The sequence below is a fragment of the Aricia agestis genome, chromosome 20 (assembly GCF_905147365.1).
Source record: "Aricia agestis chromosome 20, ilAriAges1.1, whole genome shotgun sequence".
In the NCBI taxonomy this organism is placed as follows: Eukaryota; Metazoa; Arthropoda; class Insecta; order Lepidoptera; family Lycaenidae; genus Aricia; species Aricia agestis.
In genome coordinates, this window is record NC_056425.1 from 14,445,506 (window position 1) to 14,458,139 (window position 12,634).

Consider the following 12,634-nt stretch of genomic DNA (forward strand, 5'->3'; position numbering starts at 1 on the left):
GAAGTGGAGTCTTTGCGCAAAGAGCTAGAGGAGCTACGCCGACAGGTGATGAAGCCGGCCGAGCAGGACATGCGCCAGCTGTTGTCTGAGGTCTCTCGCTCCAATGTAGAGACCTTCAGTAACATGCTGAACACTCGGCTGGCTGGTCTGGAGAGTCGGCTCTTACCGGAGCCACGGCTTCGACCTCCGCTCGCGGCGGACAGAGCCCGGAGTGTTACCCCGGCCGACGCCGAGAGTGTAGAGGCAATACCGGAGGAGACGCCGGGGACCCCGAAGCCAAAAGCCAAGGGGAAACCGGCCCAAAAGAAGACGCGGCAGCCTGTAGCCACAAAGGCCCCACAAGAGGCCCCTGAAGCGTCCGAGGCGCCCAAGGCCAAAAAGGGCCGAAAGAAGAAAAAGCGGCCGTCAATGGCTGCTCAGGAGCCGACACAAGGGGGAGCGAATACCAGCTCCCCCCGTACTGAGCCGTGGACCACGGTGGGTCCCAGGGCCAAGAAGAAGAATGGGGCGGCTATACCATCTACAGCCGCCCCGAAGAAGAAGAAAAAGCCAAGGCTTCGCGTCCCCGCCACTGCGGCCGTTGCTCTGACCATAGAGGAGTCGGCCGTGAAGGCGGGTATGACATACGCCAAGGCGCTTGAGACGGCCCGGCGGGCGGTGAACATCGCGGAACTTGACATTCCGCAAGTCCGCTTCCGCCGGGCCCGAACCGGAGGGCGCCTCCTCGCGATTTCCGGCGAGGGCGCAAGAGAAAAGGCGGACGCCTTTGCCGCGAGGCTGAGGACCGTCCTGCCACCCGAGGTGAAGGTCGGACGGCCGGTGGCAAGCGCGGAGATGCGCATCGCCGGCCTCGATGACTCCGCGACGACCGCAGAAGTGGTAGAGGCGGTCGCACTAGATGGAGGGTGCCAGGCCGGAGATATTCGGGCGGGGCCAATAAGAGAGGGGCCACGGGGGGACGGGTCGTGTTGGATCCGCCTCCCAGTCGCGGCCGCCAAGAAGCTCTCGAGCTCTGGGCGGTTGCGTATTGGTTGGGTGTCGGCGAGGGTGGCGTTGCTGGCCGCGAGGCCGACGCGCTGCTTCCGATGCCAGGACACCGGCCACGTGGCTGCCAAGTGCCAGTGCCCGGTGGACCGTAGCCGGACTTGTTTTCGATGCGGGAAACCGGGGCACAAGGCGGCGGAGTGCGGGGCTGCAGCACCAAACTGCGCCCTGTGCGAGGCCGCTGGCAGGGCCGAAAGGGGGCACGAGCTGGGTAGATGCCCTTCTACGTCAAAGCCGGCCCCCGGAGAAGACAAGGCGCCGACCAAAAAGGCTCGACACAAAAAGTCGAGACCTAAAGGCGCGCGGGCCCCGCCCGCTCCCGCCCGAATGGAGACGGACGCCTAGACCCGTGGGCGGTGATCGGGGGATCCCGCCCACAGTATGGGTCCCGAGAAGACAGCCCCCCTATAGCCCGGGGGGCTCTCGGTGAGGTACGCGGCTCAAGCCGCTTGAAGAAGGTGCCGGTTGCGGCTGCGCGCGGGGAGGGGCGGAGTAGTAGTCGCTCCGCGGTTCCCGCCCCTCTCGCACTAGGCGCGTGACGGAGGGCTGGGGGGGTTTTAGTGGGTAGACCTCTTGTAGGGAGTCCCACATACCCCCGCCCCTTCCCCCGAAGGGGTGGGGGATACGTAACGTATTTCCCCTCCTCAAAAAAAAAAAAAAAAAAAAAAAAAAAAAAAAAAAAAAAAAGGTTAGGTTAGGTTAGGTTAGGTTGGGGGCGATACCGGTCCGTCCACGTTCGTGTCCCTGGGCGCCTGGGTACGCCACCCCGCCCTTTACACGAAGTGACGTATCCAGGATGGCTGAACACCGGTCTTTCCTGTCTTTCTCTCTTTGTATAGTTTACTCTTCGTTTGTTGTTTATTTTATTTCGTCTATTTTTCACCACCTTTCTTCACTATCTTTCATTTTTGTTTGACATCTTCTATACATTAGCGTGTGTTTCAATGTATATATGTGTGTGTGTTTGTGAGATGGATGGGCCTGTGGGCCCCGAAGCCTAAGCTTCGTGCCCGGCGATGGGCTGCATGGCCACTCGGAGAGTTTCAGGTCATTAGGGCACAAGGTCGACCCAGCCTTAAATGGGGAAAAAATGATGGAAAAGCGCAATTTGAAAAGTACTCCCCGGGCGGGTACCAGCAATGCTGGAGAATCCCGTGCACCCTCGAAAGAGGATGTCTGCCGCACGTATACGGGGGCGGCGCAAACTGCGTTGGGAGAGTCGGAGGCCGCGAAAGCGGCGAGGAGAAAGGCCATTCTGGCAGCATTAGGAGGAAGTGACAGCGCTAAAGAGCGCGACAGCCCGAAGCCGGCGCTCATTACCGTGCCGGCGGCGGAGCTTTTAACGGATGAGGACGTTGACTTCAGCCAGCCGCAGCCCAACGGCGTTGAGCGGATGCTGAGGTTAATGCAGAGGAAGAAGCTGAGAGGCGACAGGGATCTGCCGCGTGTTCTTTTGACACGCGACGTGAAAATGCCGCCTCCAAGTACTGGAAATGACTCTCTGACTGGTAGAGACTCCCCTCGTGGTCGAGTCTCCCAACATGGATCTGACTCCCTCGGTCGTGACAGCGAGGACTGGCTCTCGGACTCCAGCGAAATGTCCGGCATGTCGCTGGACTCCGAGGGACTGCCCGCACTTACCCCGGATAGGACTCACCGTAAGAGACGGAACACGGACGAAGACATGGCGCCCCCCCTCAGTAAAGGGGTGGTGCCCAAATCTAAGAAGGGGCGCGGCCGCCCGCCAACGACTGGCCAGTATGTCGGTCTGGCGAAGGCGCAGGCGGATTATAACAAGGAGAAGGCCGAGAGTATCAAACTCCAGGCCGAGGCAGAGGTAGCCGAGTCGGTGCGTGCAGTGAAGGAGGCACGCGAGTCACTGCTTCGTGCGAGCCCTGCCCCAAAGGTAGGAGAGTCAGAGCAGACCAACGCCGCTCTGATTCAAAGTGTAGAGGTTTCGTTGGAGGCTGTAACAACTGTCGCCACGAAGTCTCAAAACCTGAAGGGCACTTTTGTGCGGGCCCTCAAGGAGGCGGTCGTCAGCATCAGGGCGGCCGTCACCGAGCTAAAGGACCGATCGATGTCGGAGGAAATGAAGAGGTTGGAGGAACAGAATGCGCGACTTCAGCAGCAAGTGACGGATTTGCGTCAGGAGCTGCAAGAGTTGCGCCGGCAACCACCTGCTCCCGCCGGCAAGGACCTGCAAGAGTTGTTAGCCGAGGTCTCCCGTTCTAACGTGGAGACCTTCGGCAATATGCTCAACGCGAGGCTTGCCGGCCTGGAGGATAGACTCCTCCCCGAACCACGAAGGAGACCGCCACTGGCGGCGGACAACGTTGACGTCCCGCCGCCAGAAGAAAGAGAGAAGACGCCGAAGCGCACAGTAACGGCTTCCCAAGTAGCCCCAGCCGCACAGGAATTGCCTGCGGCTGAGGCCAAGAAAAAGAAAAAGAAGAAGCGGCCATCAATGGCAGCACAGGAAGCGGCACAGAGGGGAGCACATACCAGCTCGCTGCCCAATGAAGCCCAATGGACCACAATAGTCTCAAAGGGCCAGAAGAAGAAAAAGGAGGCGGCCACACCATCTAAGGCCGCCTCTGAGAAGACAAAGAAGAAGAAGCGGAAGGCTCGTATACGGAACCCTGCTACCGCGGCTGTCACTCTTACACTGGGGGCGTCGGCCGCGGAGCAGGGTCTCACGTACAGCAAGGTCCTGCTCGAGGCCCGATCGAAGATCAACCTGGCGGAACTCAACATCTCCAGGGGGGTCAGAATACGCAAGGCCCAAACTGGAGCGCGCATAATCGCTGTCGGTGGCGAGGGTGCGATGGAGAAAGCGGATGCCTTGGCTGCCATGCTTAAGGACGTTCTAAACTGTGACCAGGTGAAAGTCGCCCGGCCGATTCCGTGCGCGGAGATCCGCGTCGCCGGCCTGGACGACTCTGTGACGGCCGCCGAGGTCATCGAGGCGGTCGCACGAGAGGGAGGATGCTCGGTTGACCAAATAAGGTCAGGGCCAGTGAAAGAGGGGCCACGGGGGGACGGATCGTGCTGGGTCCGCCTCCCAGTCGCGGCCGCCAAGAAGCTCTCCAGCTCTGGGCGGTTGCAGGTTGGTTGGGTGTCGGCGAGAGTGGCGTTGCTGGCCGCGAGGCCAACGCGCTGCTTCCGCTGCCAGGACACCGGCCACGTGGCTGCCAAGTGCCAGTGCCCGGTGGACCGTAGTGGGACTTGTTTCCGGTGCGGGAAACCGGGGCATAAGGCGGCGGAGTGCGGGGCAGCAGAGCCTAACTGCTCCCTGTGCGAGGCCGCTGGCAAAGTAGAAAGGGGGCACGTGCTGGGCAGATGCCCGTCTGCTAAAAAGCCGGCCCCCGGAGAAGAGAAGGCCCCGTCTAAAAAGGCTCGGCAAAAGCCGAAGCCTAAGGGCAAGCGGGTTCCACCCGTCTCTGCTGCGATGGAGATGGAGGCCTAGACCCGTGGGCGGCGATCGGGGGTTCCCCGCCCGCATAAAGGGTCCCGAGAAGACAGCCCCCCCCCCTATAGCCCGGGGGGCTCTCGGTGAGGTTGGCGGTTCAAGCCGCTCGAAGAAGGTGCCGGTTGCGGCAGCGCGCTGGGAGGGGCGGAGTTGTAGTCGCTCCGCGGTTCCCGTCCCTCCCGCACGAGGCGCTTGACGGAGGGCTGGGGGGGCTTTAGTGGGTAGACCTCTCGTAGGGAGTCCCACATACCCCCGCCCCTTCCCCCGAGGGGGCGGGGGATGCGTAACGCATTTCCCCTCCTTAAAAAAAAAAAAAAAAAAAAAAAAAAAAAAAAAGGTTAGGTTAGGTTAGGTTAGGTTAGGTTAGGTTAGGTTAGGTTAGGTTAGGTTGAGCTTGATTTTCCTTGGGCGGAGCCTATGTCTCTCAAGCGATTTTCAAGTTCTTGGTGTCATTGGAAAGAGGCTTCCTTTGCCGATTTTTCCACGGTCGAATTTCTCATCCACGCCATCTGGTGGTGGAGAAATTTGACTTTGAAATTTTTTCAACTTTTGTATATACTTTTTAGATTTTTATTAGTTGTTATTTTGTGTTAGGATACATTTTTTGTTATTATTTGGTGATTGGGATTTTTCTTTATATTTTTATTGTAGTTTTAAGTTCGTGCCCTGTGGTACACCAGGGTACATTACTGTGCTCTGTGTTGCTACGGGTTCGATTTGTAGTTTTAGTGCTTTTGTTTTGTTAACTTTGCGTTAACATGACAGGAGGTGATGGTAGGAGTCAAGGGGGGGGGTCTAAGAAGAAGAAAGGGGGGGGTGTTAGGAGTAGGAGTAGGAGTAGGAGCGGGGTTGGAACGGACTCTGATAGGAGTGCTGTTCGGAAGGATGTGGCTGGGCCCTCGGTGAGTCGAGTGACAGTCAGTGGGGGGATTACCCTTGGCGAGATCCTTGGTGAGGATTGGGCGATGCCCTCAGCGTCGGTCTCGGTGTCGGAGTCGGAACATCTGACTCGTAAACGCCTTTACTCGGAGCGTTCCGGCTCCGATACTGAAGGTACGGATGTCCTGTCTGGCAGGGCAAAGAAGGTGCCAACTGCTAGGCGTGGCAGAGGGACGGGCAAGCTGTTGACAGCTGCTCGGCAGGCCCTTACCCCGAAGGAGGCACAAAAGGCTGAGAACTTCGTTTCTTCCTTAGAGAAGCAGTCCTTCCGGAAGTCTCCGGTGAAGGATGTTGCGAGCGAAAGGCCGGGTCCTTTGGACCTTGATGTCGACCAGATGGCGGCTGACGACTTGATGTCTGCAGCTGTTGGTGGTCTCGACGACATTCTTTACATTGCTAGCAGATCCACCAATCTTAAAGGTGGATATGCTAGCCAGATTCGTCGAGCCACTGGCGTCATCAGGTCTGTTTTAGAGACGCTGGCGACGAGGACAGAGGTGGAGGAGACACGTCGTCTCCGGGCAGACAACAATCGGCTGCAAAGGGAGGTGGCTAATTTGAAAGAGGAGGTGCGCGCTTACCGCCGCGACTTTGAGGAGACAAGGAAGGCGGCAGCTCAGCGTAACCCTACGCTGAGTGATGAACAGTTGAGCTCTCTTGAGGGCAGCATAGCCCGAATGGTCGGCAATATGATTGACGGCCGGCTTGCTGCCATCAAGGACAGGCTGCCGCCTCCTCCGGTTCTTCGCCCGCCGCTGGCGGCGGATCGCAAGAGAGCGGAGCGTGAGGCTGCTTGTGCCTCTGCGGTATCGGTGCCAGTGGTGAGGGAGAAGTCACCAATATTTAAAACGCCGAGGGCCCCCGTGCAATCGGCCCCAGTGGTGATGGCTCCAGGGGAACGGGAGGAATTTCCTTCGCTTCCAGTCCGCCCCGAGACGCGCCCTGCCCCAGCCAAGGCCCCCACCGAGAAGGGAAAAGGCAAGGGCAAAGGCAAAAGGACTAAGGAGACAGAATGGACCAGTTTTGGTCCTTCTGTCTCCAAAGGACCTTCACAAAGTGGAGGGAGTGCTGCGGAGATAGCCCGGCGACCTCCGTCACAGCAAGGGCTGGTAGTGGCTGCACTGCAGCCGCAGTCGGAGTCGGCTGAAGGGTGGTCAGAGGTCGTCCGCCGCAAGGGGGCGAACAAGAAGTCCAAGCCAAAGACCAAAAAGGCACCGAAAAGTGCTCCTAAGGGCAAGAAGTTGACGCTCCCGAAATCCGAGGCAATAATTGTAAAATTACGCCCGGAGGCTCAAAATTCGGGAGTGTCATATTGTGAGGCTCTCACAAAGGCCAGGTTGGAGGTTGATCCGCAAGAGTTTGGTCTGGGACCATTGAGGGTCAGGAACTCAGCGACTGGGGCTCGCTTGATCGAGGTTCCTGGTAGGGCGAGTCGTGACAAGGCGGATCAGCTGGCCAACAAGCTAGCCTCTGTTCTGTCGGAGGTGGCGGAAGTTACCAGACCCGTCCTGACTACCACCTTTAAATTGACAGGTCTGGATGACACAGCCAACGCTGCCAATATTAAGGCGGCAGTGGCGAAAGAGGGTGGCTGCGACCCTGAGCGGGTTTGGGTGGGGGACATTTTCCGCAGTCCTCGCGGAATTGGATTCGCGAGGATGTCGTGCCCGATCGTCGCGGGTAAGGAACTGCTGCGCAAGGGTGGTTTCTGCGTTGGTTGGAGCCGTGTCAGGGTCGAGCATGAGGGCATGCGACCCAGGCACTGCTTCAGATGCTTTGAGATGGGGCACTCCTCCATCATGTGCCCCTCAAAGACGGACCGCAGCGAGCTTTGTCGCCGCTGCAGTAAGCCGGGACATAAAGTAAACACCTGCACATCGGAGCCTCATTGTGCTGCATGTGCAGATGCCGGCCGTAAGTCAGACCACGTGATGGCGGGGAAGGCGTGTAACCCCCCATCCACCCGTGGTAAAGCTCTCCCCCCAAGACCGTCGGGAAGAGAGAAGGAGACGCCTGAGGCCGAGATGTCAGAGTAATGCCAGGACATCTCGGCATCTTACAGGCGAATATAAACCACTCCGCTGCGGCTCAGGATCTCCTCCTGCAGTCGATGGCGGAGTGGCTAGTTGATGTAGTGGTGGTAGCGGAGCCGTATTTTGTGCCTCCCCTGCCACATTGGGCAGGAGACGCGGACGGCTCCGTTGCCGTTGTGTCCAGGCAAGGCGTCGGCCCCCCTCTCATACCTAAAATGAGGGGGCCGGGGTACGTTGTGGTTGTCCGGGGGGAGATTGCCATAATAGGCGTTTATTTCTCCCCGAACCAAAATTTGGCGGCTTTGGAGCGGTTCCTGGATGTGCTGGGGCCGCTCATAAGAAGGCTGGCTCCTCTTCCGGTGGTCGTGGCTGGGGACTTCAACGCTAAGTCCTCGGCGTGGGGGTCTCCAGTCACGAATCCGAAAGGGAGAGAGGTTGAGGAATGGGCGGTGGCTACGGGGCTGTCTCTTATCAATCAAGGGACGGTCCCAACCTGCGTGCGATGGAACGGAGAGTCAGTGGTAGATCTGACCTTCGCCACGCCAGATATCGCACGCAGGATTGGAGGATGGAGGGTGGTTACAGAGTTGGAGACACTTTCGGACCACCGTTATATTCGGTTCGAGGTGTCTCCGCCCTCCAGGTCAAGTCCGGCGTTGTCCAGGGGTCGTAGCAGGTTCCCGCGTTGGGCCTTGTCCAGGCTCGACCGGGAACTGGCGGAGGAGGCCGCGATCGTCGGCCGCTGGTGTCTTCCGTCGACGTGGCAAGGTCAAGGGGTTGATGGAATGGCTGGCTGTTTCGGAGACGTACTCAAAAACGTCTGCCGGGCAGCCATGCCGAGGTTGAATGGTCCACCCCCTCCACGTCGAGCGGTTTACTGGTGGTCGAGTGAGCTGACGGACCTTCGCGCTGCCTGTAATGCGGCGCGTCGCGCTTATGGACGCAGCAGGCGGCGCCGACCCCAGGACATAGAGCGAGATGGCAGGCTGCACAGGGTCTACGTAGAAAAAAGAGAGGCCCTGAAGCTGGCCATGAGCCGAGCCAAGGAGGCAGCATGGTTGGAGCTGGTAGAGGGTCTTAATAATGACCCTTGGGGTCGACCGTATAAAAGGGCGCGGGATAAACTCCGTGTCCAGTCGACCCCGTTGACAGAATCGCTCCAACCGGAGCTGCTGGGGAGTATCGTCAGGGAACTGTTCCCTGCCCCCCCAGCTGAATTTGCTCCGCCTCAAATGGCTCGGCCAACGCCGGACTTGGCCTTGGAGGAGGGTGTTCCGCCACCCGTCACCGACCAGGAGATGGAGATGGTCTTGTCCCGTCTCCGTGATAAGAAGAGGGCGCCGGGTCCGGACGGGGTGCACGGGAAAGTGCTGTCATTGGCACTCGTGCACCTCGAGGAACCCCTTCGGGAGCTGTTTGACCAGTGTCTTCGAGCTGGTCAGTTCCCGAAAGGATGGAAGAGGGGCCGACTCGTCCTTTTGCCTAAAGGAGGTCGGCCACCGGACCAGGCGTCGGCGGTAAGGCCGATAGTGTTGCTGAACGAAGTCGGGAAGGCACTGGAACGTATTGTGGCTTCACGACTCGTTCAGCACTTGGAGGAGGGCCCGGGACCAAGACTGTCCAATCATCAGTACGGTTTCCGGGTTGGTCGGTCTACCGTCGATGCCATGCGGTACCTACGGTCGGTGACGCAGGAGGCGGAACGCGAAGGGGATGTGGTGTTGGGGGTGTCGCTCGACATAGCCAATGCTTTCAACAGCCTTCCTCACAGCGTGATACTCGGGGCACTGGAGTACTTCGGTGTCCCCTTGTATATCAGAAGGCTGGTGGGAGATTGGCTCTCCGACAGAGAGGTCGTGTGGGAAAACCGGGACGGGGTCCTGGTGTTGGTGGAGGTCGATTGCGGTGTCCCACAGGGTTCGGCACTTGGGCCGGGTCTGTGGGTCATCGGCTATGACTGGGTCCTGCGATGCTGCCTCCTCCCCGGGATAGGTGTCTCCGCTTATGCGGATGACACCTTTATCACAGCCCGGGGGAGGACTTTTCAAGAGGCGGCGCGGCTGGCCGAATCGGCAGTATCGCTGGTGGTCAGCCGCATAAGACGGTTAGGGCTTCGAGTCCGTTTCGAGAAGACCGAAGCCCTTATGTTTCGCGGACCCGGTAAAAGGGGGCCTCCACCAGGTGCACGACTTCGTGTCGGAGACGAGGAGATCAGGGTGAGCCCCACCATCAAGTATCTTGGGCTCACCCTGGATGGAAGGTGGACCTTCGGTCCCCATTTCCAGCAGCTGGGACCGAAGGTCATAAGAGCGGCATCCTCACTGGGTCGACTCCTGCCAAATGTGGGAGGGCCCAGCCAAGCCTGTCGGCAGCTGTACTCCGGGGTGTGCCGGAGTATGGCTTTGTACGGTGCCCCAATATGGGTGGATGCTCTCACCGTGCGTAATAGGGCCCTGCTGCACAAAATGCAGCGGGTCATAGCGGTGAGAGTCATCAGGGGCTACCGTACAGTCTCTTGGGCGGCAGCAACTGCTCTGGCGGGGGAACCGCCATGGGAGCTCACGGCGAGGGTGCTCGCCGAATTGAACCTCCTCATCACTGAGGGGAGGTCGAATGGCGAAGCCCCTTCGTGGGAGGAGCTTAGGCGGTTCCGGAGACTCGGAGAGCAGTGGTTGCTGAGGAGGTGGGGTGAGGATCTGGCGCAGACCCGGTACGGTCAACGTACCGCTGAGGCACTGCGTCCAGTTCTTGCGGCGTGGATGCGCCGCAAGAAAAAACCCCTCACTTTCCGCCTTACACAGGTACTCACCGGGCACGGATGCTTCGGTGAGTACCTGTGTAAGGTCGCCAGGAGAGAGCCAACGCCAGCCTGCCATGAATGCGGCGCTGCGGAGGACACGGCCCAGCATACCCTCGAGGTGTGCGATCGTTGGGCCGTGCAGCGCCACGATCTCGTGGCAGTACTAGGCGGGGACCTCTCGCTCCCGAGCATGGTGCGCTGCATGCTCGAGAGCGATGAGGCCTGGCAGGCGGCGGTCTCTTTCTGCGAAATTGTGATGTCGCAGAAAGAGGCCTCGGAGCGGGACAGAGAGGACGATCCCACCTCTCTGCCGCTCCGCCGGCGTAGGACGGGAGTGCGGAGGCGTCGCTATGCGAACCTCCAATAACTCTCGTCCCACGGGGCTCCGGGTCAGGATGGGTACCTGCCCGGCTAAGCTAGTCCCGGCGCCGAGGGGAACGCTTTAGTTTGCCTAAGCGTTCCCTTATTTTTGGTGGAAGTCCGGTCCCTTTTGAGGTAGACCGGCCGGTCGTGGAGGGAGTCCTGTGTTTGGTAGATCCGGGACATCCCTTCTTTATACGGCTGAAGGCGAACCGCAGGTGGTTTTAGTGAGTAGGAGTCTCACATACCCCCGGGGTGCTTCAGCTTAACTGAGGCACGTACCCGACCTGGGGGACCCATGATGGGTTTCCCCTGCGCATCAAAAAAAAAAAAAAAAAAAAAAAAAAAAAAAAAAAAGGTTAGGTTAGGTTAGGTTAGGTTAGGTTAGGTTAGGTTAGGTTAGGTTAGGTTAGGTTAGGTTAGGTTAGGTTAGGTTAGGTTAGGTTAGGTTAGGTTAGGTTAGGTTCCCCCCGATGGTTGCACGCCTTGTCGTGGCGGTGGGGCTTAGTAACCGCGGCTTGGACAACCGCGGTGAAGCAAAGAGGCAACCAGGGCCGGCCGGTGTCGCCGCCTGGCCCGAGGAGGGCGCTCCCAGCGGACTGGAGGAGTCCGCTGCGGATGCGCACCGAGGTGGGGCCGCAGAGGAAGAGGCAAGTAGGTATTACGGTGCGCCGCTTGCCCTATCCTCTGCGGCCGAGGACGGATCGCGGGGGGGGGGGGGCATTGTGGTGGGTTGCCGCTTTCCCTACCCCCCCTGCGAGCTGGCGGGGCCGTTCCTTGAACGGCATTGGTGGGGCCGCAGTGGAAGAGGCAAGTAGGTATTACGGTGCGCCGCTTGCCCTATCCTCTGCGGCCGAGGTGTGGTCGGTGGCAGAGCCACAGACCTGATCTGCCACATGGCCTCCAAGTAGCAGACTCGGGGGGCGTCTGCTACAGTCTTGGTGGGGGCCGAGGAGGAGGGCGCACGTGTTGTGCGCCCATCGTGGAGTCTTCGGGCCGCTGGCGGGGTCGCAGATGTGTGTATCGTTCCTGTGGCCCCGTCAATATGCGGCGTGGCGGAAGATGGGGGGGGGGGTTTTAGTGGGTATACCGTGGTCTCATTAGCTACGGGAGTCCCACATAACCGCTCGGGTCGCCCCCTGCGCCTGGGTGGTATGCGTAATGCATTTCCCCCTCCGGAAAAAAAAAAAAAAAAAAAAAAAAAAAAGGTTAGGTTAGGTTAGGTTAGGTTAGGTTAGGTTAGGTTAGGTTAGGTTAGGTTAGGTTAGGTTAGGTTAGGTTAGGTTAGGTTAGGTTCCCCCCGATGGTTGCACGCCTTGTCGTGGCGGTGGGGCTCTAGTAACCGCGGCTTGGACAACCGCGGTGAAGCGAAGAGGCAACCAGGGCCGGCCGGTGTCGCCGCCTGGCCCGAGGAGGGCGCTCCCAGCGGACTGGAGGAGTCCGCTGCGGATGCGCACCGAGGTGGGGCCGCAGAGGAAGAGGCAAGTAGGTATTACGGTGCGCCGCTTGCCCTATCCTCTGCGGCCGAGGACGGATCGCGGGGGGGAGAGGCATTGTGGTAGGTTGCCGCTTTCCCTACCCCCCCTGCGAGCTGGCGGGGCCGTTCCGTTTGAACGGCATTGGTGGGGCCGCAGAGGAAGAGGCAAGTAGGTATTACGGTGCGCCGCTTGCCCTATCCTCTGCGGCCGAGGTGTGGTCGGTGGCAGAGCCACAGACCTGATCTGCCACATGGCCTCCAAGTAGCAGACTCGGGGGGCGTCTGCTACAGCCTTGATGGGGGCCGAGGAGGAGGGCGCATGTGTTGTGCGCCCATCGTGGAGTCTTCGGGCCGCTGGCGGGGTCGCAGATGTGTGTATCGTTCCTGTGGCCCCGTCAATATGCGGCGTGGCGGAAGATGGGGGGGGGGTTTTAGTGGGTATACCGTTATGGTCTCATTAGCTACGGGAGTCCCACATAACCACTCGGGTCGCCCCCTGCGCCTGGGTG

The 12,634-nt window shown here is 59.6% G+C and overlaps 1 protein-coding gene across 1 annotated transcript; it reads left to right on the forward strand.

Moving 5' to 3' along the window:
• Positions 1-5,274: 5,274 nt before the first annotated feature.
• LOC121737460 lies at positions 5,275-7,491 on the forward strand. Its single transcript, XM_042129137.1, has one exon. The coding sequence runs from the start codon at positions 5,275-5,277 to the stop codon at positions 7,489-7,491; it is 2,217 nt and encodes a 738-aa protein (XP_041985071.1).
• The last annotated feature ends 5,143 nt before the right edge of the window (positions 7,492-12,634 follow it).